Genomic DNA, 25,998 nt, shown 5'->3' on the forward strand with positions numbered 1-25,998 from the left:
TTCCCAGCTCCCTTCCTACTTAATCAGAGTTTTTCCCCACTGTTCTCTTGAAAGAAAGGAAATGACAGCTATTACATTAATGGGAAGCAGAGATGGATTAAGATGTAATGGGGCCACAGGCAAGATAGTAGTTTTGGGGCCCTCTTTATAGTCCTTTTGGTAAGCTGAAGTGGAGAGAGGTTAAAGAAGGTGGCGGGTGGACCCCATGAAACCCACTATGCCCCAAGCACCTGCCTAGGTTGCCTGGTGGATAATCCTGCTATGATGGGAAGAGGCTGATGTCCAACTGTGGTTTCATTTTTATGCTATTAACAGGATTCACTTAACTTTTTGCCAAAAATTGCTATTTAAAGTAAATGGGAGCTGCTGATCTTTAAAAAAAATAGCCATTACTAACCTAAGGAGAGGGAAGGCTCTGGGTCATACTGAGCCTTCCCTCTCCTCTCCCGGTGCCCTCCGTGCAGCGCTGTCCCCTGGAGCAGTATTTGATTAACTTGGTCAAATACTGCTCCATCCACTGGCGAAGGTGACTTCGGAAAGTCTCCGGGAGCCCGAGTGCTCCCAAAGATGGGCCTCTCCATAGCACATGCACGAGCGCCCTCTCTTGCGCATTCGTGCATGTGCAGTATGGAGCCGCCTGTCTTTGGGAGCACTCAGACTTCCGAAGTCCCCCACGGCGGCGGATTCAAACGGGGGATCCTGCGCTGCACCGAGGGCACAGGAAGAGGAGAGGGAGGGCTCTAGGCTTTATAGGACCCAGAGCCTTCCCGCTCCTTAGCTAAGTATCTAGTTTCTTTTTTTTTTTTTAAAGGAGTCACATTAGCTTTAAAGGTTACCTGAAGTGAGAGAGATATGGAGGCTGCCATTTGGATTTCCTTTTAAACAATACCAGTTGCCTGGCATACTGCTGATCTATTTGGTTGTAGTGGTGTCTGAATCAAGCATTCGGCTTATCCCGTCTGTCTTCATTCAGAAACATCTGATTGGCATGCTTGTTCACTACAGGGTCTATGGCTAAAAGTATTAGAGGTAGAGGATCAGCAGGACAGCCAGGAAATCTGCATTGTTTTAATGGAAATTAATATGGCAGCCTCCATATCACCTTAGGTGTGCTTTAACCTCCCTGGCGGTAAGCCCGAGCTATGGAGGATTTCTCCAGCCCTGGTGGGGCGATTTGGCCCATTCAAAGTGCTGTGCGCGCAGCCAGCACTTTGCTAGCCGCGCGCACAGCTTGATCGCCGCCGCTCTGCGGCGATCGCCCGCACGCAGCGGCGAAAGAGGGCCCCCCCGCCAGAGCCCTGCGCTGCCCGGACCAATGAGTTCCGGGCAGCGCTATGGGCTGGATCGGGTGCGCCTGACGTCAGGACGTCGGCTGACGTCCATGACGTCATTCCGATCGTCGCCATGGCGACAGGAGAAGCCAAACAGGGGAACGCGTTATATACGCGCTCCCCTGTTTGCTATTAGTGCCGGCGACGATCGCACTAGAGGGACATATGCGCCCTCTAGTGGTGTTTCATGTAGCTACCACTCTGGTAGCTTTACATTAAACAAAAAAATTAAAATTAAAAAAAAAAAGATTTTTCCCAATTTGAAAAAAAAAAAAATAACCGCCAGGGAGGTTAAAGGTAACCTGAGATGGGGGGATATTAAAAAAAAAGTATACATTCCTGGGGTTTCCTCCAGCCCTCTCCAAACGGATCACTCCCTCGCCGTCCTCCTGCGCCATCTGGATCCTCCGCTATTTGGGCCGTGAAGACCTTCAGTCTGGGGGGTATTGTGCATTTGAATGTGCAGTGAGTGCGCAGCCGGACTGTGCATGCTCTGACTGGCTACGGCTGAAGGACGAATATTGGAGGATCCAGATGGGGCTGGAGGACGGCGAGGGAGGGACCAGCCTGAAGGGGGCTGGAGGAAGCTTTAGGTACGCTTAACTTTTTTTTAATGGAAACATCAATCAAAGAGTTTATTGCTGTTGAGAATGATTACTGTACATACTCAAGTATAAGCCGACCCGAGTATAAGCCGAACCCCCAACTTTTACCTTTAAAAAAAACTTGAAAAAATGTTTGACCCGAGTACAAGCCGGAGATGGCAAAACCCACAACCACAACACCACTCACAGCCATGGCCAGCAACAACCATATATTGGAAAAGCAGCATAAATTCAGCAAAGTGAAATAATAAGCCAGAACATAGACCTACAATGGAGATGGACATCCAAATATCTCCTGTTGCAAAGTTTAAACTGGCATAAAGATAAAGCAAGTAATGCAGAGACACATACTCATGTACTATATCTAAAACTTGATATAGGATTGCAAGGATTCTTACCACTCAGTAGACACTGTCCCTGTATACCTTCCAAGGCTACAACTTAGCTGGGACCTCCCATGGAAAAGTCAAGTGTGTGGTCTCCATCAGATTATGTATCACTATGCATATAGTGGGGGCACTGTGGGGGTTACTAAAAGAGTTGTGACTCAAGTATATGCCGAGACCCCCACTTTTGGGCGACTTTTTTTTTGGTCCAAAAATTAGGCTTATACTCGAGTATATACAGTATTATTATTATTATGTGTTTATATAGCACCAACATCTTCCGCATCACTGTACATGCTTATTGTTTTTTACTGTTGTGATGAATCTTTGTCTTAGAACTAGTATACAGACCAGCAGGTCCAACCCTAGGTTTCACAACACGTATGTGTTAGTATGTCGGTGGTGAGTTGGGCACAAGGCGAGCTGAATACTATTCCCCTTCCGACTCATTACAACTCAGAGGGAGGTGTAATTTGGGTCCAGCAATTGCCGGAGCCGGGTGCGTAAGTGTATAATGCGCATGGTCCAGCATAACATTGCTGCAATGGGGCGCCAAAACCACCTGCTTCGCCCACAACACCTCGAGTGAAACTAGACTTTGGTGCCTGGGTTCAGGGCCGGGCCGAGGCATAGGCTGGAGAGGCTCCAGCCTCAGGGCGCAGTGTAGGAGGGGGCGCACAATTCATTCAGCTGTTATTCCTAATTGTGTTTGAAGCAGAAAGAAATAAGAAAAGGAGATACATAGAAGTGACTACAAGCCATATAACTAGAGATTAAGGTGTTGGGGGCCCTGGGGTGCCTCTTAGTCTAATAGCAATCAGTGTGTGATGGCTGGGGTGGAGGGATGGAGGGGCGCACTTTGGTGTCTCAGCCTTGGGTGCTGGAGGCCCTTGTCCCGGCTCTGCCTGGGTTTCTGGCTGTATGCTTGTTACAAGAACAGCTCAGACTCAAATGAAAACTGAAGACCAGCATGAAAGCCAGGCAAAAGTATTGTTATAGGAAAAATGACAGCAACTATATTTCTCTCCATCTCATTTAACAAACATAATGATAATGCATTTTTTTTGGCAGTGAAGGTCTCCAATGTCACCCTTACAAGTAACGCTACACGCCCTATCACCGTGGAGAAGGACTCCGTAGCCCTTATATGCTCATCAGCTGGAACAAACCGCAGCTACAGCTGGACACTGATGGGGTCACCACTACCCCAATCTTCCCGTTATAGCTTTATGGACAATAATGCCACGCTTGTCATCAGTCCTGTAAGGAGAAGCGACCAGGGCCCCTTCTCATGTGAAGTCAGCAACCATCTGAATAGAGAGTTTAGCAATCCTCTCAACCTAACATGTGAGTACATATCAGATTTACCAATTATGTTCAAGAGTACTAAATCTAAATCAGGATTGTGAGCCATAAAAACAAATTCCATTACTCACTGCTTTGTGCTTATTATGCAGTCTACAACCTGACCCTGCATAGCAAGCATTCCGATATAATCATAAATATTTCTGCTATAATAAATCTTATCTCATTCAGCCTGACTCTATTTGGTACATAGCCGAGGAGAGGGAAGCTTGTTATCTCCCCTCCCACATTCCTGCTTTTCACTGATTGGCTGAAGGCAGATCAGTGTGAAGCTGATGAAATATGATCTATACTGTGCTCACATGTGTTTACCAAAGCAAGCTAGATGTGACAGCACAGTTTCTAGGAGAAAAAAAGAGTGAGGGAGGAAATGACATCAGGATTGGCTTCAGTCAGAGGTAGAGATTTAGCGAACTGTCCTACTGGAAACAGTCCATGGGCAGCCTGCCTCTGTACTGCTTCCGGGTCGGCAAGATCCTCAGTAGTATACAGGAGCAGGCCAGGCGGCTCGCGTCCTTGATCATGCGCCTGTGGCCAGGCATGCTCTGCGCATGTGCATGACGTCACGGCAATCACTTTATTTATGCATTAATGTCTTTTATGTTCAATGACAGGGTCACCAGATGGCCAGATTACATGTGACATCCAGAGATCAGGTGAAATTCTCCGGCTGTACTGCTCGTGGCCTGGAGGGTATCCAGCAGCTCAGGTGAACATGGCATACGGCAGTAATGAGTCCACAAGCCTTGATGAAGTTATTTCTGAAATACCACACAACCAACTCCCTCTTGGAACAGTCCTATCTTGCACAGGCATGCATGAAGGATACAGTGAATTCTGTTCGGTGGTCATTGGTAAGAACCAGGCTTAATGTCTGTAAAATAAAAAAAAAAACACAGAGATTGCTTGCAAAAAGTAAGGAAAAAGAGTGGTTAGTACTGTCAACTAGACACTGTTTTTTTTTAACCAATAACTAAGATTATCAGTTTAACTACAGTGACCAGACATGCCAGTTTACCTACCTGGGACATGTCCCCAAATTAGGGTCCCCATCCCAGGAACAAATATGTCCCAGGTGGGCCACCAGATGTCCTAGCCTCCAGACTTTGTGGCCACAAAGTTGGCCCCCATGCTCCATGCTCTCATCTATACCTAGCGTCGTATACTGGTGGCACGTATACCTAGCTAACTATACTGGCGGAACCTATACTTGGCTAGCTATACTGGGGAACCTATACTTGGCTAGCAATACTGGGGGCACCTATTCTTGGTAGAGATGGCATTAACTGTTCGTCAGTGAATAGTTCACAGCGAAGAACGTGTGTTCGCGTTCATGTCATCAGGTGAATATGTGGCGTCTTCAACCCGCCCCCTATACATCATCATGGAGCCAAAATTTGACCCCTCACTGCTGAGTCAGCAGGCACATGGCAGCCAATCAGCTAGCACTCCCTTACAGACCACCACCACCCCCCCCCCCCCCCCCACTAATAGGGAAAACGTTAGTTAGGCCTCTGTTCTGTGTCCCCACTGAGTTTAGTGCTGTTAGTACAGAGTCCTGAGCACCTAAAGGTTAATTTGCTATTGTGATATGGCAGTTCTTTGTGTCTGACTATCCACAGTGCACAGGTGTTAATGCTACTGCAGTACCTTGCACAATACTCTCCTAAGTGCTTTTTTTTTTGTTCTCTTTTGATACCCCTCATCATAAGTGTTATTTTTGTTCTCTTTTGATATTGTTATATTGTAGTTGTCTGTGTCCATTGACTGTCTAGTGCAGTGACTTTAACTGTGGGACACAGATGTGCACACTGCCAGTATGCCAGTGTGCCAGTATCTGGCACAATACCCCAAATCAGAAGTGTTATTTTTGTTCTCTTTTGATATTGTTTTGGCCTCTGCTGCAGCAGTCCCCATCCGGCATGCCCCCGTCCAGGTGTTAGGCTGCTTGAAACAACTTTTCCATCACTTTTGTGGCCAGAAACAGTCCCTATAGGTTTTAGAATTCACCTGCCCATTGAAGTCTATGGCAGTTCGCGCGGTTCGCCCGTTTGCAAATGCTTGTGACAAATTAGCGTTCGTGGACTGAAAATGTCAAGTTTGCGACATCACTAATTCTTGGCAACTTATACTGGTGGCACCTATACCTGGCTACCTATACTGGGGGCACCCATATCTAGCGTCCTTTACTGGGGGCACCTATATGTAATGTTGTACACTAACAGCTCTCCCTCATTCATGCTGAACGTGCAGCTTGCTAGGAAAAAAAATCCACAAAAATATTGTTGTGTTTTAGGGTGATATGCAGGGGCATAGCAATAGGGGTTACAGAGGTTGCGACCACATCGGGGCCCAAAAGGGCCCTCCCTCAACTACAGTATTAGTTCTCTATTGGACCTGTGCTCAGAATAATCACTTCTATAGATACTTTGAATAGTGGTAATCATTAACAAACTTTTCCCCATTCCCTTCTTGCACCTCTGACCAGGGGCGTAGGAATAGGCCCTGCAGCCCCTGCGCCCGCGGGGGGGCCCGGCCCCCCCCTGGGGCCCGCTCGGGGCCGTTTTGTGGGTGCTGGAGGGGTGGCAGCATGAGGGGAAAGCCTTGCCCACAGTCGGCGGGGAGAGGGGTAGTTCCCCCCTCTCCCTCACCTCGGGGCTCTCCCCTCTGCGCTCCCCTCCAGCTCGTAAGTGTGTGGGGCTGTAGTGGGCAGCGGGCAGCGGCGGGCAGATACATACCTGCTTCCGTGCGTTCCATCTGAGACTTCTCCCTCTAGCGGCTGACGTCACTTCCGGAAGTGACGTCAGCCGCTAGAGGGAGAACTCTCCGATGGAACGCACGGAAGCAGGTATGTATCTGCCCGCCGCTGCCCGCTGCCCACCACAGCCCCACACACTTACGAGCTGGAGGGGAGCGCAGAGGGGAAAGCCCCGAGGTGAGGGAGAGGGGGGAACTACCCTCTGCGCTCCCCTCCAGCTCGTAAGTGTGTGGGGCTGTAGTGGGCAGCGGGCAGCGGCGGGCAGATACATACCTGCTTCCGTGCGTTCCATCGGAGACTTCTCCCTCTAGCGGCTGACGTCACTTCCGGAAGTGACGTCAGCCGCTAGAGGGAGAACTCTCCGATGGAACCCACGGAAGCAGGTATGTATCTGCCCGCCGCTGCCCGCTGCCCGCTGCCCACCACAGCCCCACACACTTACGAGCTGGAGGGGAGCACAGAGGGGAGAGCCCCGAGGTGAGGGAGAGGGGGGAACTACCCCTCTCCCCGCCGACTGTGGGCAAGGCTTTCCCCTCATGCTGCCACCCCTCCAGCAACCACAAAACGGCCGCGAGCGGGCCCCAGGGGGGGGGGGGGGGGGCCCGCTCTGAAAATCTGCAGGGGGGGCCCGGTGGGGCCTAGTTACGCCCCTGCCTCTGACACTGTAGTTGCCATTAGCAGGTTTTGGTGCACTGTATCAGTTATGTATAGAGCGCTTGGGGGGACCCATTGTAAAACTTGCATCTGGGCCCACAGCTTCTTGACTATGCCACTGGTGATATGTATGATGGCTGCTACATTTAGAGCACAAACTACACCACAGATAAATCCTAGAGGTATGAATTTTCTAAAAAATACCTAAATTAATTGGGTATTTCACATCTATCATTGGATATGCCATTTTAACCTATAGATGCCCTTATCTGTTGTGTTCCAATGTAAAATTGTGCAAAATGCTGTTTTATTATTGGGGTGTGTTGTGGCCAGAAGTGGGATACCAATACATATCTGGTATTGGATTCAGCAGAATCGGGGCATTTACAAATAGTAAAATTTTTGTCAGTAAATGTAATTCTTCTTGGAAAAAAACACAACAGAAATATATTTTATTTCACTTTTTTTTTTTTACATATTTCACTAAAAATGTTATATCTCCAGAAAAAGTACAAAATGTGGTTTCAGTGTTCAAGCCCAATGCATTACGGAAAAAAAAACAATATATACCGTAATATGTCCTATTTCAATAGGTTTTCTTGTCAAAAATCCTAAGTAAACCTAATGAGTGCAAAATGTCTAAAAACTGCTTGGCAGTAGATGTTTGCGTTTAGGACAAATCGTCTGGCAGGGAAAGGGTTAAACACAGCATAGAGTTAACAGCTAAAACCATCTAACTATTTTTCAACATACTGGAAGGGTTAAAACTCGAGGTTTTTTTTTTTAGAGCAAACCTTGTGAGATCAAGATGTGGAAGGGGTATGGCCTGATTGAATACAAATGTGTTTGAAAAAATACTACTTATTTTTTACCTCATTTAGCTGTTAAGGTACGTACACACGTGCAACTTAAAGGGGCAATACAGCAAAAAACTGTAAAATGTAAAATATGTGCAATAAGAAGTACATTTTTTTCCAGAGTAAAATGAGCCATAAATCACTTTTCTCCAATGTTGCTGTCACTTACAGTAGGTAGTAGAAATCTGACAGAAGTGACAGGTTTTGGACCAGTCCGTTTCTTTATAGGGGATTCTCAGGGATGTATTTATTTTCAAAAGCACTTAGTGAATGGCAGTTGCTCTGTCCAACTGCCAAAAAACTGTGTAGCGAACAGGGAAGTTGGCCAGCATCATTGTTTAAATCCTTTTTATGGAATATCTTTATAAAGGATAAAAGCCTTGCTGAAAATCCCCTATGAAGAGATGGACTAGTCCAAAACCTGTCATTTCTGTCAGATTTCTACTACTTACTGTAAGTGACAGCAACATAGGAGTAAAGTAATTTATGGCTCATTTTACTCTGGAAAAAAATGTACTTCTTTTTTGTATATGTTTGCACATAATTTAAATTTTACAGTTTTTCGCTGCAGTGCCCCTTTAAGGCACGACCAACCGCCCAACATGACGAACTACACAAATTGTTTGTTCAACCATTAAGTAGACCAACTAAACAACCAACTCATTTAAATATTGCGTGCATACCATATCCGCATTGAGGCCTGGTGCACACCAAAACCCGCTAGCAGATCCGCAAAATGCTAGCAGATTTTGAAACGCTTTTTCGATTTTTTCTGTAGCGTTTCAGCTAGCGTTTTGCGGTTTTGTGTAGCGGTTTTGGTGTAGTAGATTTCATATATTGTTACAGTAAAGCTGTTACTGAACAGCTTCTGTAACAAAAACGCAGGCAAAACCGCTCTGAACAGGCGTTTTTCAGAGCGGTTTGCGTTTTTCCTATACTTAACCACTTGCCGACCGCACACTCATAACGTGCGTCGGCAAAGTGGCAGCTGCAGGACCAGCGACGCAGTACTGCGTCGCCAGCTGCAGCCTAATTAATCAGGAAGCAGCCGCTCGTACGAGCGGCTGCTTCCTGTCAAATCACGGCGGGGGGCTCCGTGAATAGCGGCTCGCAGGCTAGATGTAAACACAAGCGGAAATAATCCGCTTTGTTTACATTTGTACGGCGCTGCTGCGCAGCAGCGCCGTAAGGCAGATCGGCGATCCCCGGCCAATCAGCGGCCGGGGATCGCCGCCATGTGACAGACCACATCCTGTCACTGGCTGCACAGGACGGATAGCGTCCTGTGCAGCCCGGAACACCAGGGGGAGGCAGCAGGTAGGAGAGGGAGGGGGAATTTCGCCGCGGAGGGGGGCTTTGAGGTGCCCCCCCCCGCCACCCACAGCAGGCAGGAGAGATCAGACCCCCCCAGCACATCATCCCCATAGGGGGGAAAAAAGGGGGGCAATCTGATCTCCCTGCCTGCACCCTGATCTGTGCTGGGGGCTGCAGAGCCCACCCAGCACAGATCAATCAAACCAGCGGTGGTCCTTAAGGGGGGGTAAAGGGTGGGTCATCAAGTGGTTAACATTGAGGCAGAAACGCATCCGCAATCCAAAAAATGCCTCACCCCGGGAGTATGCTTTTCTGCAAAACGCCTCCCGCTCTGGTGTGCACCACCCCGTTGAGATACATTGACCAAGCGTATCCGCAGCCGCAAGCGGCTGCAGAAACGCTGAAAAAGCCGCTCGGTGTGCACCAGCCCTCAAAAAGCAACAAGTCCTTCAGATGACTTGTACACACATGGCCAGCCTGCATGATAGTTGGCCAGTTGATCAGCCGGTTGGATCGGGCAAATCAACTCTTATCAGTTGCACATCTAGTCATTTGCCACGCCTACACACGCCCAACCTATCATCCAATAGACAAGATTGGATACAGTTGGGTGGAAAAGTTGAACGTGTGTAAGCAAAGCACAAAAAGTTTCTGTTGTATCCGGGGTGGAGGGATGCAATTTCTCATCAGATAGACAGTAGAATAGATCATTTCTGACAGGTCCAATCTGATTTCCTATCATTTTTCTAATCTATTTTGTATAGAAGTGATCAGAAAATCTATCCGAAAAATGATCGGGAATTAGATTTTACCTGTCGGAAATGATCTATTCAACCGTCTATCTGATGGGAAATTGCATTGTGTGTACCAGGCATAAAGGTGCATCATACATCAGACAATGTATGGGTAGATTTACCAAGAGACAGATCTCTCTCTAATCGGAGAGAGATCTGTCGCCTGCCCAGTGCAACCATGTGGGGCACATGCATGCGCATAGAGGGCGGCGCATGGAGCCAGGGACAGATACCGACAGGTAAAGTATACTGCATGGGGCACATTTTGCACTGGGGGGGGGGGGGCAGTTCTGGAGGTTCTGTCGCCCAGCATTTGTCGCTTCTCCCGCCATCGCACGCTGTTACCGCCACGCACCCGATCGAGCATTTTGGCTTTACACCTTGCAGGGTGTCCAATTGATACATGCAACCAATTTTGGCCCAAAATTGATAGCATCCTTGACTGGGCATGCTCTTGGCGGCACCGATTTTCATCCGATTATAATAGTTGAATCGGATGGTCGATGTATGGCCACCTTTTAGTGTTTCATATTCATTTTTTTTACTATGTTTCATGTAGGGGCAGAATTAAAAATCATTTTGCCCTGCAAAACCTTGGATGGGACCCCCACCCCTCTGTGTGCCTCCGTCTTGTAAGTCTCCGATGCCACTGACAGCGGCGTTAGAGACATAGAAAATGTGGCACACAGAACTCGGTCGCCGCCTGGAACGTGGAAGTCAGAGGTGAGTTCTCCACCCGCTGTCCCCGTCCACTGCCATTTCTTAAGGGGGAAGCCGGAAGTGCTGAAGGGGGGCCCGAGGTAAGGGAGGGGAGAGTTGGGTCCCCCTCCCTGCCACTCTCCTGCCCTGTGCGCCCCTCCAGCCGCTGAAAACTTCCCTGGGTGGGCCCCCCACCGGACTCAGGGCCCCCCTGCGCCTGCATCCATTGCAGAGGCTATTGCTATGCCCATGGTTTCATGCATTAGAGGAAAAATTTTATTTCGAGTGCAATCCCACTTTAAAGTAGTCTGAAACTCTGACATGACTTTTAATAAAAATGAATTTTTCTACTTTTTATTATTCATACAGTTATCATATTTGCTTTTGTGCACAAGTAATATAGTCTGTCTACAAATTACAAGTTTCCAAAGTGTAGTTTATGGTGCCCTGAATGCTGTCATTGCATTATATTCTAAATGCTTTTTATTATATGTTAAAATCCTCAAATGAGTTCTTCTGAGCTGTTTGTGTGCCTGAAGCACAGAGACCTTCTCAGAAAGTGTTTTTTACTTGTTACACACATATGTATCAACATCGGAATAAAGATACTGTTATCTCCAGTTTAGATGCAGATTTGAAGCTGAATAGCAGGGCAAAGTGCTTTGTTTAACCATGTCAGTGATGTTCTGCTAAAAAAAAAATCTGGGATAGTAGGTTTAAAGCTGTGAGGAATCGTTTAGAGCTAAGTAGAAATGCTGACTTTCAGACCAGTTTAACACTTATTCAGACAAGAACATCCCGGAGGTAGAAATTCCTCATTTCATACTGTTTGTTTTCTGACACATCTTTCAGATACTCCACAATATCCAGATTTCACGAATGGCAGTGAGAGGGCCGGAAGGGAGGGGAGCAGCGTTGTCCTTTCTGTTATTCTAAGCAGTGGAATAACTGGACAGCGCCTTCAGACCCATAATACCCAGGTCATTCCTGCCACATTTTCTTGGTACCACCTTGACCCAGTTGTATCGGAGTTGATGACTGGTGGAAATGTCTCTATAATCTCCAATGATTATGCATCCTATTTAATTGTTCATCACATGACCAAGGACATGATTGGACGCTACATGTGCAAAGCTGAGAATGCAATTGGAAGCAACTCATTCACGTTTGTGGTCAACTTAACGCCAGGTGAGAACCCATTACCGTTTATCTCCACTTCGAAATAATCCTTTTAGTATTTCATAAATTTTATTAAGCGGCAAAATACAAGTATAATTTGTGCCTTTGCTGGGCCTGATAACAGAAGTAGGAAATGTAGGCACCCAGTGGACGATTTGGGCTCCTAATAGGTGTCAATGCAAATATCAGCTGCAGGGGCGTTAACTGGGTCCCCCCGGTCCCCCCTGCAGAAATTCTGACCGGGCCCTCCTTCCTGGGGCCCGCTCGGGCCGTTTTAGGGGGCTGGAGGGGTCGCAACATGAGGGAAAGCCATTCAGCACTTTGGCGGGGAGGGGGAATGGTCCCCCCCCTCCCGCACCTCGGGCTCTCCCCTCTGCGCTCCCCTCAAGCATCAATACCTTGATCTGGGCAGCGGCAGATACATACCTTCCGTGCGCTCCAGCGAGGACGCTTCTCCCTCTAGTGTCTGACGCGACTTCCTGTTTATACAGGAAGTCGTGTCAGACACTAGAGGGAGAAGCGTCCACGCTGGAGCGCACGGAAGGTTCCCTCTCCCCCCCCCCCCCCGCGGCTGCAGTGGCTGCTGGCCCTATTGTTACGCCAGTGATCGGCTATTAGGTGGCCAAAACAGAAATTTGGGTGCAGCAAAGGGATGCTCATTCAGATTTCGGGGAAATTCAATTTCCGCGTTTCCAATCAGAAATTGCATTTCCGCATCGGAATTCGGAAAGCGGTAATTGAAGTGCAGTTGGCGGATTTTCGCCGAAATTGCGGACATTTTCGCTGAAATTTCCGTCGACTTTAACATTGATTTTCTCAAAAAGTATAGTCTTTCTGAAAAAATTTTTTGCCTCTTGTTCCCACTCTTCTACTTAACATACCCTTAAAATTTGGTGTTTCTAGCAGCTATCAGGGATTTGCTATTAACCCCTAAATTTGGCGGCATACCGCATATCGGTAATGTGGATTTTCTGCATTTTACATTTCCGCCAACTTTAACCACTTGCCGACCACCCACTGTACATTGGCGGCGGCAAAGTGGCAGACCCAGTACCACGTAACGCACATTGGCATCAGGTCTTGGGTCTCGTCCGGGCTGGGGATCGCGCACATCGATGCACGCGCATCCACCAGCAATAGGCTCCGCCCACCCGCGACGACAACCCGCCGGCCGTTCGGTAGCGCCGGCGGGTTGTAAACCCCATGATCGCCGCATACAAAGTGTACAATACACTTTGTAATGTATACAAAGTGTATTATACAGGCTGCCTCCTGCCCTGGGGGTCCCAGTGTCCGAGGGACCACCAGGGCAGGCTGCAGCCACCCTAGTCTGCACCCAAACACACTGATCTCCCCCCCCCTGCCCCCTGATCTCCCACAGCACCCCTCAGACCCCCCCCCCCCCCCCCCTGCCCACCCCCAGGTCATTTTGAGACATTTGGGTTCAAGACTACTCCTCACGATTTTGGGTCCCTAAAATGCCAGGGCAGTATAGGAACCCCACAAGTGACCCCATTATAGAAAGAAGACACCCCAAGGTATTCTGTTAGGTGTATGACGAGTTCATAGAAGATTTTATTTTTTGTCACAAGTTAGCGGAAAATGACACTTTGTGAAAAAAAAAACAATTAAAATCCATTTCCGCTTACTTGTGACAAAAAATAAAATCTTCTATGAACTCACCATACTCCTAACGGAATACCTTGGGGTATCTTCTTTCTAAAATGGGGTCATTTGTGAGGTTCCTATACTGCCCTGGCATTTTAGGGGCCCTAAACCGTGAGGAGTAGTCTTGAAACCAAATGTCGCAAAATGACCTGTGAAATCCTAAAGGTACTCATTGGACTTTGGGCCCCTTAGCGCAGTTAGGGTGCAAAAAAGTGCCACACATGTGGTATCGCCGTACTCAGGAGAAGTAGTATAATGTGTTTTGGGGTGTATTTTTACACATACCCATGCTGAGTGGGAGAAATATCTCTTTTAAATGGACAATAGTGTGTAAAAAAAATCAAAAAATTGTCATTTACAGAGATATTTCTCCCACCCAGCATGGGTATGTGTAAAAATACACCCCAAAACACATTATACTACTTCTCCTGAGTACGGCAATACCACACGTGTGGCACTTTTTTGCAGCCTAACTGCGCTAAGGGGCCCAAAGTCCAATGAGCACCTTTAGGCTTTACAGGGGTGCTTACAATTTAGCACCCCCCAAAATGCCAGGACAATAAACACACCCCATTTTGGAAAGTAGACACTTCAAGGTATTCAGAGAGGAGCATAGTGAGTCCGTGGCAGATTTCTTTTTTTTTTTTGTCGCAAGTTAGAAGAAATGGAAACTTTTTTTTTCTTTTTTTTTTTTGTCACAAAGTGTCATTTTCCGCTAACTTGTGACAAAAAATAAAATCTTCTATGAACTCACCACGCCTCTCAGTGAATACTTTGGGATGTCTTCTTTCCAAAATGGGGTCATTTGGGGGGTATTTATAACATCCTGGAATTTTAGCACCTCATGAAACATGACAGGTGGTCAGAAAAGTCAGAGATGCTTCAAAATGGGAAAATTCACTTTTAGCACCATAGTTTGTAAACGCTATAACTTTTACCCAAACCAATAAATATAGGCTGAATGGGGTTTTTTTTTTATCAATAACATGTTTGTCCACATTTTTCGTGCTGCATGTATACAGAAATGTTACTTTATTTGAAAAATGTCAGCACAGACAAAAAATTTTTTTGACAAAATTCATGTCTTTTTTGATGAATATAATAAAAAGTAAAAATCGCAGCAGCAATCAAATAGCACCAAAAGAAAGCTGTATTAGTGACAAGAAAAGGAGGTAAAATTCATTTAGATGGTAGGTTGTATGACCGAGCAATAAACCGTTAAAGCTGCAGTGGTCTGAATGGAAAAAAAGGCTCTGGTCCTTAAGGGGTTTTATGACTGCAGTCCTTAAATGGTTAACATTGATTTTCTCAAAAAGTACAAGGTCTTTTTGAAGGGCTTTTTTTTTTTGCCTCTTGTTTCCACTCTTCTGCTTAAGAAACTCTGAAAAGTTGGTGTTTCTAGCACCTATGGGGGCATTGGTATTAACCGCTAAAGTCGGTTGAAATGTAAAATGCAGAAAATCTGCATTACCATATGCGGTATACTGCCGATTTTGGAGATTTATAGCAAAGCCCCCATAGATGCTAGAAACACCAAATTTTCAGGGTATGTTAAGTAGAAGAGTGGGAAGAAGAAGCAAAAAAATCTTTCAAAAAGACTTTGTACTTTTTGAGAAAATCAATGTTAAATTCGGCAGAAATTTCTGTGAAAATTAAAATAGATCTTTTTGAACATTGTAAGGTTAGGAATGGGGGTTTTAGGGTTAGGATCCAGGAAAGGTGGTTTTAGAGTTAGGCAACAGGAACAGGGATTTTAGGGTTAGGCATCAGGAAGGAGAGTTTTAGGGCTAGGTGTCAGGAAGGGGGGTTTTAGGGTTATGCATCAGGAAGAGGGGTTTAGGGTTAGGCATCGATATGAGGGGGGGTTTAGGGTTAGGCGTCAGGAAGGGGTGTTTTAGGGTTAGGCATCAGGAAAGGGGGTTTAGGGTTAGGCATCAAGAAGGGTGGTTTTAGAGTTAGGCGTCAGGAAGAGGAGTTTTAGAGATAGGTGTCGTAAGGGGGGTTTTAAGTTTAGGCATGAGGAAGGGGGGTTTTAGGTTTAGGCATCAGTAAGGGGGGGTTTAGGTTTAGGCATCAGGAAGGGGGGTTTTAGGGTTAGGTGTCAGAAAGGGGGGTTTAGGGCAGGCTGTCAGGAAGGAGGGGCTTTAGGTTTAGGCATCAGGAAGGGGGGGTTTTAGGCTTAGGTGTCCGGAAGGGGAGTTTTAGGGTTAGGCATCAAGAAGGGTGTTTTAGGCCTTGTTTTCATTTGTCCACTTCTGTCTGCTTCTATCTGCTTTTCAGCAACATGTATCAAATCTGTAACACTGATGTGCTGATAACAGAAGCGCACTAAGTGGAAATGAGGCCTTAGGCATCAGGAAGGGGAGTTTTAGGGCTAGGTGTAAGGAAGGGCTGTTTTAGGTTTAGGCATCAGGAAGGGGGGGTTTAGTGTTAGGCGTCAGGAAGAGTTTTAGAGTTAGGTGTCGGAAGTGGGTTTTAGGTTTAGGCATCAGGAAGGGGAGTTTTAGGGTTAGGTGTCAGGAAGAGGGGTTTTAGGGTTAGGTGTCAGGAAGGGGAGTTTTAGAGTTAGGGGTCAGGAACGGGAGTTTTAGGGTTAGGCAGCGGGAAGGGGGGGGGGGTTTTAGGGTTAGGCATCAAGAAGGGGGTTTTAGGCCTTGTTTCCATTTGTCCACTTCTGTCCGCTTCTATCTGCTTTTCAGCAACATGTATCCATCTGTGTAACATTGATGTGCTGATAACAGAAGCGCACTAAATGGAAATGAGGCCTTAGGCGTGAGGAAGGGGAGTTTTAGGGATAGAGGTCAGGAAGGGGACTTTTAGGGATAGAGGTCAGGAAGGGGGGTTTAGGCTTAGGCATCAGGAAGGGGAGTTTTAGGGTTAGGCATCGGAGGGGGGGGGGGGGAGTTCTGTGTGAGAGTTGGGTTAGGTTAAGTTGTAGTAAAATATTGTTAATCTATACCAATATTTTATTATGCTAATTTACACTATTTACACTTCAAAAATGAATATCAGTAGATATTAACGACAAATTTGTTATTTAAAACGGGTTCCCATTTTTCCATGTGCCCCTTTTCATGCATGCCTGATATAACTGCTGTAGAGCTCCATGAGATACTGTTGAAGTGTGATTAATTACTCCAGCTGGTGGTTATACATCTCCAGCACACCCACCAGGGGCATTCGCAGATTCTGATAGGTTCTTGGTGGATCGATGCATGCAGCCATGTAATAGGGCCATCGGAAAAAAAATAATGTCTGGTGATAATTTGCTATATTTCATGATATTACAGGTCTCTAGAAGAGCCCATTCACAATGTGTTTGTTGTGCTGCATAACACAGTGGAGCCTGGGTATGCAATGCACACGTGCAATGGTTTTGCATGGACCCTTTCACGCAGGTCAGTTTCGGTCCTCTAAGGCCCCTTTCATACCAAACCAGTTGTGTTGTGATAAGATCGCAATGCAACATAGCCAAAAATGTGTGGTAACGTTGCAATGCGACCATACAGTGAGGCATACAGTACAATGAAAGTATGTCTCACTGCCACTGTAAATACATGTTACCCATATAACGCACATGTCGGAATCTGCCGCGCCGCACTCTATAGGCTTGATTCATAAAGCGGTGATAACATTTAACACCCTGGTGAAAAGCCCCTTATCACGCCTAAACTCAGTTTAAGGCTCAACACACACCATACAATCTTGGTTGTTCAATCTTACCACTTTCATGTAGTATAAGAGCTTATCCAATCAATTATTCAAGGTACTTTCAATCTGTTGGCCCTTATACTACATAGATTTGGTAAATCTGTACAACCAAGATTGTATGGTGTGTGTTGAGCATAAGCGTGATAAGTTTAGGCGTGATAAGTTTAGGCGTGATAAGTTTAGGCGTGATAAGTTTAGGCGTGATAAGTTTAAGCACCAACTGGGTTAGCACCGCAGTGCACAGCTGATCAAAAGTTTTGCGCTAGCAAAGTCTGGTGCACTTCGCATAGAGTTTAATGGCGCTGCGTTGCGCGCGGGACTTTGCGCGCGATCTAAACTTATCTAAACTTATCACGCCTAAACTGGCTTTTCACCAGCGTGGTGCAATGGTTATCACTCCTAAAGTCGCTAACTGGGTTAGCACCGCTTTGTGAATCGAGCCCTATGTATAAGCTCCGGAGGAGTATCAATGCATCGTGTTGCCATGCAGTAATATTGTTCACTGCGACCGAACGGACTTGGTGTGAAAGGGCCTTTACAGCAGGGCTTTTCAACCTGTTCACTCACTGTACCACTTTTATCACCTGAAAATTTTCAAGTACAACCAGTGTGCCTGCGCAATAGATATGACCCGATCAGACTTGTGTGTTTCCATCGGAGCCCGAGCAGAGAGCCACTACTGCGTGTGCACTCACACCAACAAGGAGATCTTCGAGGGGTTCCAGCGCTGGATCCCCTCTACAGGGGAGGAAGGGGGAAGCCTCATTGGGATCCAGAGGCTTCCTCCTCCCGGGGCACTCTTTCGTACACTTTAAGAAAAGGGGGGGCCTATGGGAGGGGAATAGCTGGAGGCATTGGTGGGGAAAAGGATTAAAAACAGATTGCAAGCCTACAGATACTGCCATTATTAGCAGTCTGTAGGTAGATTGCCAATATAGGTAGCATATCCAGTCCCCCCCCCCCCCCCCACTTCAATACAGGTAGCCTCCCCCACCACCAGAGAGCTGGGCAGTGACTCACCACAAAATTCGGTTCCCCCTTGCTTGCTCCTCACTGTGCTGTCCTGTGTAATAGTTCAGACCTCAGATCAGTGGTAACCCGGGCACAGTGAAGAGACAGCCAGGCGAACGGTGCACAGTGACGGCGGGGCTGCGAGGGGTAGCCGAACTTTGTGGAGGCAGGACGGGACCAGGACAAACGTCAGGTGGGCAATTAAGTAGCAGGTGAACTTGGAATGTACCACCTGGCCAACAGCAAAGTACCACTGGTGGTATGCGTACCACAGGTTGAAAAGCCCTGCTTTACAGTACTGTAGTGTACATATTCAGTGCTGACTTCTTGGGCTCTATCCATTACAGCAGCAAGTGAAAAGGTGGTTACAGCTTCCACTAGAAAATACACCTTGAAGAAGGAAAGAGCTGAGGGCTAATGCTAGGTACACACAATGAGATTTTCTGGCAGATTTCCTGCCTGATCAATTATATCCAGCCTATCTGCTTTCGATCGATTTTCTGATCAATTTTCTGATGAAGTGAATGGAAAATCGATTAGAAAATCGATCAAAATCAAATTGGACAGGTTGGATTTAATCAATCAGGCAGGAAATCAGCCAGAAAATCTCATTGTGTGTACCTACTAGCATTAGACTGTAATCCTCTTACATTAATACTCTCTATTACTGATGCAGAGTGAGTATGCAGATAACCTGTTCTGACCTCACTAACTGCCATCACTGATACAACCTCATTATGCATATAACCTGTTCTGACCCCACTGACTGCCATCACTGATGCAGCGTCAGTATGCAGATAACCTGTTCCGACCTCACTGACTGCCATCACTGATGCAGCATCAGTATGCAGATCACCTGTTCTGACCCCACTGACTGCCATCACTGATGCAGAGTGAGTATGCAGATAACCTGTTCTGACCCCACTGACTGCCATCACTGATGCAGAGTGAGTATGCAGATAACCTGTTCTGACCTCACTGACTGCCATCACTGATGCAGAGTGAGTATGCAGATAACCTGTTCTGACCTCACTGACTGCCATCACTGATGCAGAGTGAGTATGCAGATAACCTGTTCTGACCTCACTGACTACCATCACTGATGCAGAGTGAGTATGCAGATAACCTGTTCTGACCTCACTGACTGCCATCACTGATGCAGAGTGAGTATGCAGATAACCTGTTCTGACCCCACTGACTGCCATCACTGATGCAGAGTGAGTATGCAGATAACCTGTTCTGACCTCACTGACTGCCATCACTGATGCAGAGTGAGAATGCAGATAACCTGTTCTGACCTCACTGACTGCCATCACTGATGCAGCATCAGTATGCAGATAACCTGTTCTGACCCCACTGACTGCGGTCACTGATGCAGAGTGAGTATGCAGATGATCTGTTGTGACCCCACTGACTGCGGTCACTTATGCAGAGTGAGTATGCAGATAACCTGTTCTGACCTCACTGACTGCCATCACTGATACAACCTCATTATGCAGATAACCTGTTCTGACCCCACTGACTGCCATTACTGATGCAGAGTGAGTATGCAGATGACCTGTTCTGACCCCAATGACTGCCGTCACTGACTCAGAGTGAGTATGAATGAAGATCAGATGTTCTCTACCCATTAACTGCCATCACTGATGCAGAGCGAGTATGAATAAAGATCGGTGTTCTGTTTCTACTAACTGCAGACTGGTGCCAGGAGTGTGCCTCAGACATTACTGTAGCCCAAATGTCGCTGTAAAAGACTCACAGCTGAAATTATTTTAACATGAAATATGGATCTATCTGTATTTTTGCTACAAGACTTCCTGGAAGGATCGGCACCACACAAAAGGTTGTATTCATAAGCTCTTCAAACCTTTATTGCATTAAAAATCGACAAGGCAGCCTTGTCGATTTTTAATACAATAAAGGTTTGAAGAGCTTATGAATACAACCTTTTGTGTGGTGCCGATCCTTCCAGGAAGTCTTGCAGTTTTTGCCCCTTGTGGTATAGGGGCCAGGATCTTGGCACACACTTTATATCCAGAGCTTGGAGGGTGCTCCCAAGTGTTTGTTTACATTGTATTTTTGCTACAGGTATTTTTTTTCAGCTTTTTTTTTTTTTTATAATGCTCTTGATCATCATGTGTCTTCTGTGTCCTTCTCCAGAGGACAGCCTCTCGGGAGGAGCAATAGCCGGTATTACAATTGGCTCTGCTGCCGTTCTGGCATTGGTCGCTCTTACCATTGCCCTTGTTTGCTTCATGAAAAAAAAAGACTTGAGACCTAAAGATGAACCGCACATCACGACAAGTAAGTATGTTAAATTATATCCATTATAAACCATGTTGTAAATAGAAATGATGTAGCTCCAGTGCAGTGCGGGTGTAGTGGATATCACACGCGTCTTGCAGTGCTGGGTCCCCAGTTTAAAACTCTGCCAGAACATTATCTGTATAGAGTTTGTATATTCTCCATGTGTTTGGGTGGGTTTCCTCCAGGCACTCCTGTTTCCTCCCACACCCCAAAAACATACAGATATGTTAATTGGTTTACCTCCAAAAAGCTGGCCTTAGACTATGATTGACATATGACTGTGGTGGGGATTAGATTGTGAGCCCCTCTTAGCGTCAGCACTTCATAAGATGTCAGTAATATATACCCCCGCCCCTCTCAGTGAAAGAAGCATGAGAGGGGTGGGAAAATGAAGCGATCAGCGCTGATTGACTAACCTGGAGGCAGAGCTACAGCAAAAAGCTCTGCCTCCTCCAGGAAGTAACAAGAGATTTTTGCACCAGGGATTTCGGGGGGCTAAAGACCTCGTTATGCCGCAGGAATGAGGTGAATCATCTTAGCTGATATTGCAGAAGAGGAGAGGTAAATAAAAAGTGCTATTTTTATTGGCTTCAGAGTCTCTTTAAAGAGTACCCAAGCCGAAGCTCGGATACAAAGTTAGATACTTACCTAAAGAGTGGGAAGCCTCAGGATCCTATTGAGGCTTCCCTCCCTGCTCTGATGTCCCCTGTTGCTGAACATTGTCGCTAATCATACCAGAGCCACGCAGGTATTCTTCCAGTGTGGCCGTACAATAGCCGACCCAGCCCGCCCCTACATGTGCAGTAAGCCGGAGCCACGGGCTCTGTGGTACTGTGCATACGTGGGCGGGCTCGTGCAGCTACAGCGCAGCCTCGCTTCAAGAAAAAGAGCTGTGGGGCTGAGCTCAGCAACGGGCAGCTTCAGGTCAGCAAGTGAAGCCTCAATAGGATCCCGAGGCTTCCTTCTCTTTTTTTTTTTTTTTAAACAGGTTCGTTTATTGAAAATAGTAGAGTAACATACAAAGTACGGTGTCACAATGTATACAGCAAAATACAGTAGTAGTACTATATAGTTCAGAAGAATGTTCTTGCAATAGTCATAAATACAGCTGGAATGTTTAAAGAAGGTTTGTGCACATCTTTTTTTTAATAAAGAGGGGAAAAAAAACAGTGCAAACTATTTACTTGCATCCTGTCATTTGTTATTCGTGAAAGACATGTAAAGGTGTACATAGGAATTATGAAGTGGTAGCCCTTCACAGATCGGTTTGTGTTTAATATTGGCGTAAAGGGGGAAAACAAAACATTTATGGTACAGAACCCCATTTTATGAATGTAGAGGATCCCGGAAGCAGGGTGAGACAAGAATACCTGTTTTAATTTAAATAGGTGGGTTTTTCAGCCATCTTTTCCAGATTTGGTTAAACGTATTGGGGCATTTTCTGTGTTTGCAGAACGTTTGTCCGCAACACCAGCAATAGGAGGCGATGAAATAGTGGGAATTAAGTGTGCTGGAGCTCAAAATATATATATGCAAAAAAGGGAGGGAAAGAAAGCCCCTAGTAGCTAGCACCACTTAAAGATACAAAAAAAGTTTATTCAATATTCCACATAATTAAAGGACACAATGAGAAACAGCATACAACTAAAATCAAGTAAAAACGGCAAGAAACAACCCACTGCTGCAAGTGAATGTAAATGATAATGATAATATAGATCTTCAAAAATCACATATTATAATATAGACAATAGAATACACCTGATAGCTGGATATACACTATCCTCAACATATATATTAGGATATGCAATAATAACAGCAAAGTGAGCGTCTATTTAGAGCTCACTAATGCTTGAACCCGGGTTCAGTATGGATAAATGTGAAAAATAGCAAATTGCATACAAATGAGAAAGAACAACAAACCCTGATCATAAAAGTGCTAAGTGCTAATAGTAATAGGTACACAGAACTGCAATATGTAAACCGGAGCAGCCTATAAATAAACTGCATAAGAGTGAATAGAGTGCAAAAAAAGAGAAGATACTTATCCCCAGGGAACATGCATCAGGTGTGGGCAGCAGGGTGAAGTCGGTTCCCCTCAGGACAATCCCGCTAGCTCCGCGGGCGTCACCCCGCTTTGAAAGGAGAGAGGACACCGCCTACGGTGTGAGCCAGCAGAGATTAGGAAGAATGTCAAGACTGTATGTAACAAATTTACAGGTGAAACTTGAAAATATTGAAAATTGTACAAAAGTCTATTTATTTCAGTAATTCAACTTAAAAGGTGAAACTAATATATGAAATAGGAACCCTTTGCAGGTGTTTTGGATGAATTAGCTGATTAGAGTCGGACATTTTGAGCTGAGAATATTGAACATTTCCACAATAGTCTAATGGTCTGAGATTCTGATTTTGGGGTTCTCATAAACTGTAAGCCGTAATCATCAACATAATACCAAATAAAGGCTTGAAATATCTTAACCACTTCATGTTCCCTTTCAACTATAACGGGATGGGGATTCATGCTAACTGCATCATTTAGCCTTAGAAAGACTTCACAATGTACGTTTATTTATTTTAATTTTATATATTTTTCTTTATTGGCGATTGTACAGATCTTCAAGGACAAATCGTCACTCCTAATCACTATGCTCATGGACAGGTACCTTATGTTGCAATATTATAATAGTTTTGTTAAAGTCTTTAACTTTACTCTTGAGAAAAATTGTGGACAAGCACCATAGAAAATTATTCCAGTAATTACTGGAGTAATTAATTTAAAAAATCATTAAATGAGCGTGCTGGGGAAGAACTACAATACTGAATATAAACACAAAAGAATCCCACCAAAAACACCACTCAGATAATCAATCTGTATAAACTTCATTGTAATATAGCCATTGCCATATAGCCAAATAGCCACTGCAACGGCTGTGTGGTACGTAGTCTGACACAGGAAACGTGGTCGCCACTAGGGGATGTGTGGTACGTAGTCTGACACAGGAAACGTGGCCCCCACTAGGGGATGTGTGGTACGTAGTCTGACACAGGAAACGTGGCCGCCACTAGGGGATGTGTGGTACGTAGTCTGACACAGGAAATGTGGCCGCCACTAGGGGATGTGTGGTACGTAGTCTGACACAGGAAACGTGGCCGCCACTAGGGGATGTGTGGTACGTAGTCTGACACAGGAAACGTGGCCGCCACTAGGGGATGTGTGGTACGTAGTCTGACACAGGAAATGTGGCCGCCACTAGGGGATGTGTGCTACGTGTGCTGACACAGGAAACGTGGCCGCCACTAGGGGATGTGTGGTACGTAGTCTGACACAGGAAACGTGGCCGCCACTAGGGGATGTGTGGTACGTAGTCTGACACAGGAAATGTGGCCGCCACTAGGGGATGTGTGGTACGTAGTCTGACACAGGAAACGTAGCCGCCACTAGGGGATGTGTGGTACGTAGTCTGACACAGGAAACGTGGCCGCCACTAGGGGATGTGTGATACGTAGTCTGACACAGGAAACGTGGCCGCCACTAGGGGATGTGTGGTACGTAGTCTGACACAGGAAACGTGGCCGCCACTAGGGGATGTGTGGTACGTAGTCTGACACAGGAAACTTGGCCGCCACTAGGGGATGTGTGGTACGTAGTCTGACACAGGAAACGTGGCCGCCACTAGGGGATGTGTGGTACGTAGTCTGACACAGGAAACTTGGCCGCCACTAGGGGATGTGTGGTACGTAGTCAGACACAGGAAACGTGGCCGCCATTAGGGGATGTGTGGTACGTATTCTGACACAGGAAACGTGGCCGCCACTAGGGGATACATTGATTGATCTAGTCCATCACATCGTCAGCCTTTTTAGATCAAAGTGACAGACTAAAGCCTGCTACACATATACACTTTCAATTATGATTGGCCAATCGCTTACCAATTTTACCACCTCCATGTAATATGAGGGCTTACCTACACAATCTGCTCATAGTATTCAATAAGTGTTGATCCTCATACTACAATGAGGTGGTAAAATCGGTAAGTGATTGGCCACTCATAATTAAAAGTGTGTACCCGTTTTAGTCTATGGGTGCAAACACATCCAATTTTGATTGGCCAATGACTGCCACATTTTACCACTTCCATGCAGTATGAGGGCCAACAAATTTTAATTACTATGAATAGATTGGGTGGTAAGCACTCTATGCAAATACCTATGTCATATCGCCCAACTTTTTGAGATAAGAAAGAGGGACACTTTAAGACACACCCCTGCCACACCTCTAACCACACCCCCACAACACCCCTCACCATGCATATCACAAAGCATTTAAACCAAAACATGTAGTTTTATCATTCAAACTACACTGGCCCTTCCTCTCATCAGTGTTTCTTTATTTTAACATTTGAAAATAAGAAATAAATAAATGTAATTGATGGGAATAATGTTTAGTCAGTTACACAAAATTTTCAGTAGAAAAATACCAATATTTACATATATATGTAAATCAGTCCTGAAAGAGGGACAAATAAGGAGGAAAGAGGGACAGATGAATTTGGTTCCTAAAGAGGGACTGTCCCTCCGAAAGAGGGACAGTTGGGAGCTATGCCTATGTCACTACACTAAGTATCAGCAACATTGCCGTGCACTTCTTGTGCACATGAATTTTGACGCCGGTTCATAAATATACTACAGGATCACTTTAAGACTGTTCAAAACTTGTTATAACCCAAACCACCATTTGTATTATGTTCTAAAAATCAAAATCTGTGCTAAAGTGCTCATTAACGGTATAATCTCTCAAACTATTGAACGTACAGACGATTAGATCGGTTACCAATGGTTCTGAACAATCAATCTATTGAGCCAAATTTCAGAACAATTCTTTTTAGTTCTGATCTGATTGCTTATTATTTTCCCCTCCATTGGCGAGCCTGAATGATCGGATCAGGTGGTCGTTGTACCGTTAGTGGGCACCTTTAGATTATATTTGACCCTCATCTATGCAATATGGTATGTACTCAGCTTACAGAAATATTGCCCTTCTAAACTTGTGCTGTTTGCCATGTCTTCTATCTTCAGAAATCCACAGGGGAAGGACGCAGTGATTCGATTTATGAGGTAAGCTGCTGTTACTCCATACACGTCGATTTCCCACCATGTGGGTCACGAGGCAGTTGCATAGTTCTTGAAAGATTCGGACCCAACCCTGAGGGAGCATAATCGGTAGATTTATGACTTGCTCCATTCAGGGTCGGTTCTAGACTTTTTGCTGCCTGAGGAAATCTTGCCCCACCCCCTGACAATTTACTCTGATCATTGGGCCAGGAACAGGGATCGGATGACCTTCCTTGGTCCAAAAAGT

The 25,998-nt window shown here is 45.8% G+C and overlaps 1 protein-coding gene across 2 annotated transcripts in view; it reads left to right on the forward strand.

Annotated features, from left to right (window-relative positions):
- Positions 1-25,998, forward strand: part of LOC137522915 (carcinoembryonic antigen-related cell adhesion molecule 1-like) — a 67,146-nt gene that overhangs the window by 30,918 nt on the left and 10,230 nt on the right. For both annotated transcript variants that reach the window (XM_068243057.1, XM_068243058.1), the window contains exons 3-8: positions 3,394-3,669; positions 4,302-4,541; positions 11,616-11,951; positions 20,493-20,636; positions 23,252-23,298; positions 25,716-25,754. In XM_068243057.1, coding sequence (XP_068099158.1) covers positions 3,394-3,669; positions 4,302-4,541; positions 11,616-11,951; positions 20,493-20,636; positions 23,252-23,298; positions 25,716-25,754 — 1,082 coding nt within the window. The remainder of the gene's footprint in view (positions 1-3,393; positions 3,670-4,301; positions 4,542-11,615; positions 11,952-20,492; positions 20,637-23,251; positions 23,299-25,715; positions 25,755-25,998) is intronic.

This window comes from Hyperolius riggenbachi, chromosome 6 (genome assembly GCF_040937935.1).
Source record: "Hyperolius riggenbachi isolate aHypRig1 chromosome 6, aHypRig1.pri, whole genome shotgun sequence".
NCBI lineage: Eukaryota > Metazoa > Chordata > Amphibia > Anura > Hyperoliidae > Hyperolius > Hyperolius riggenbachi.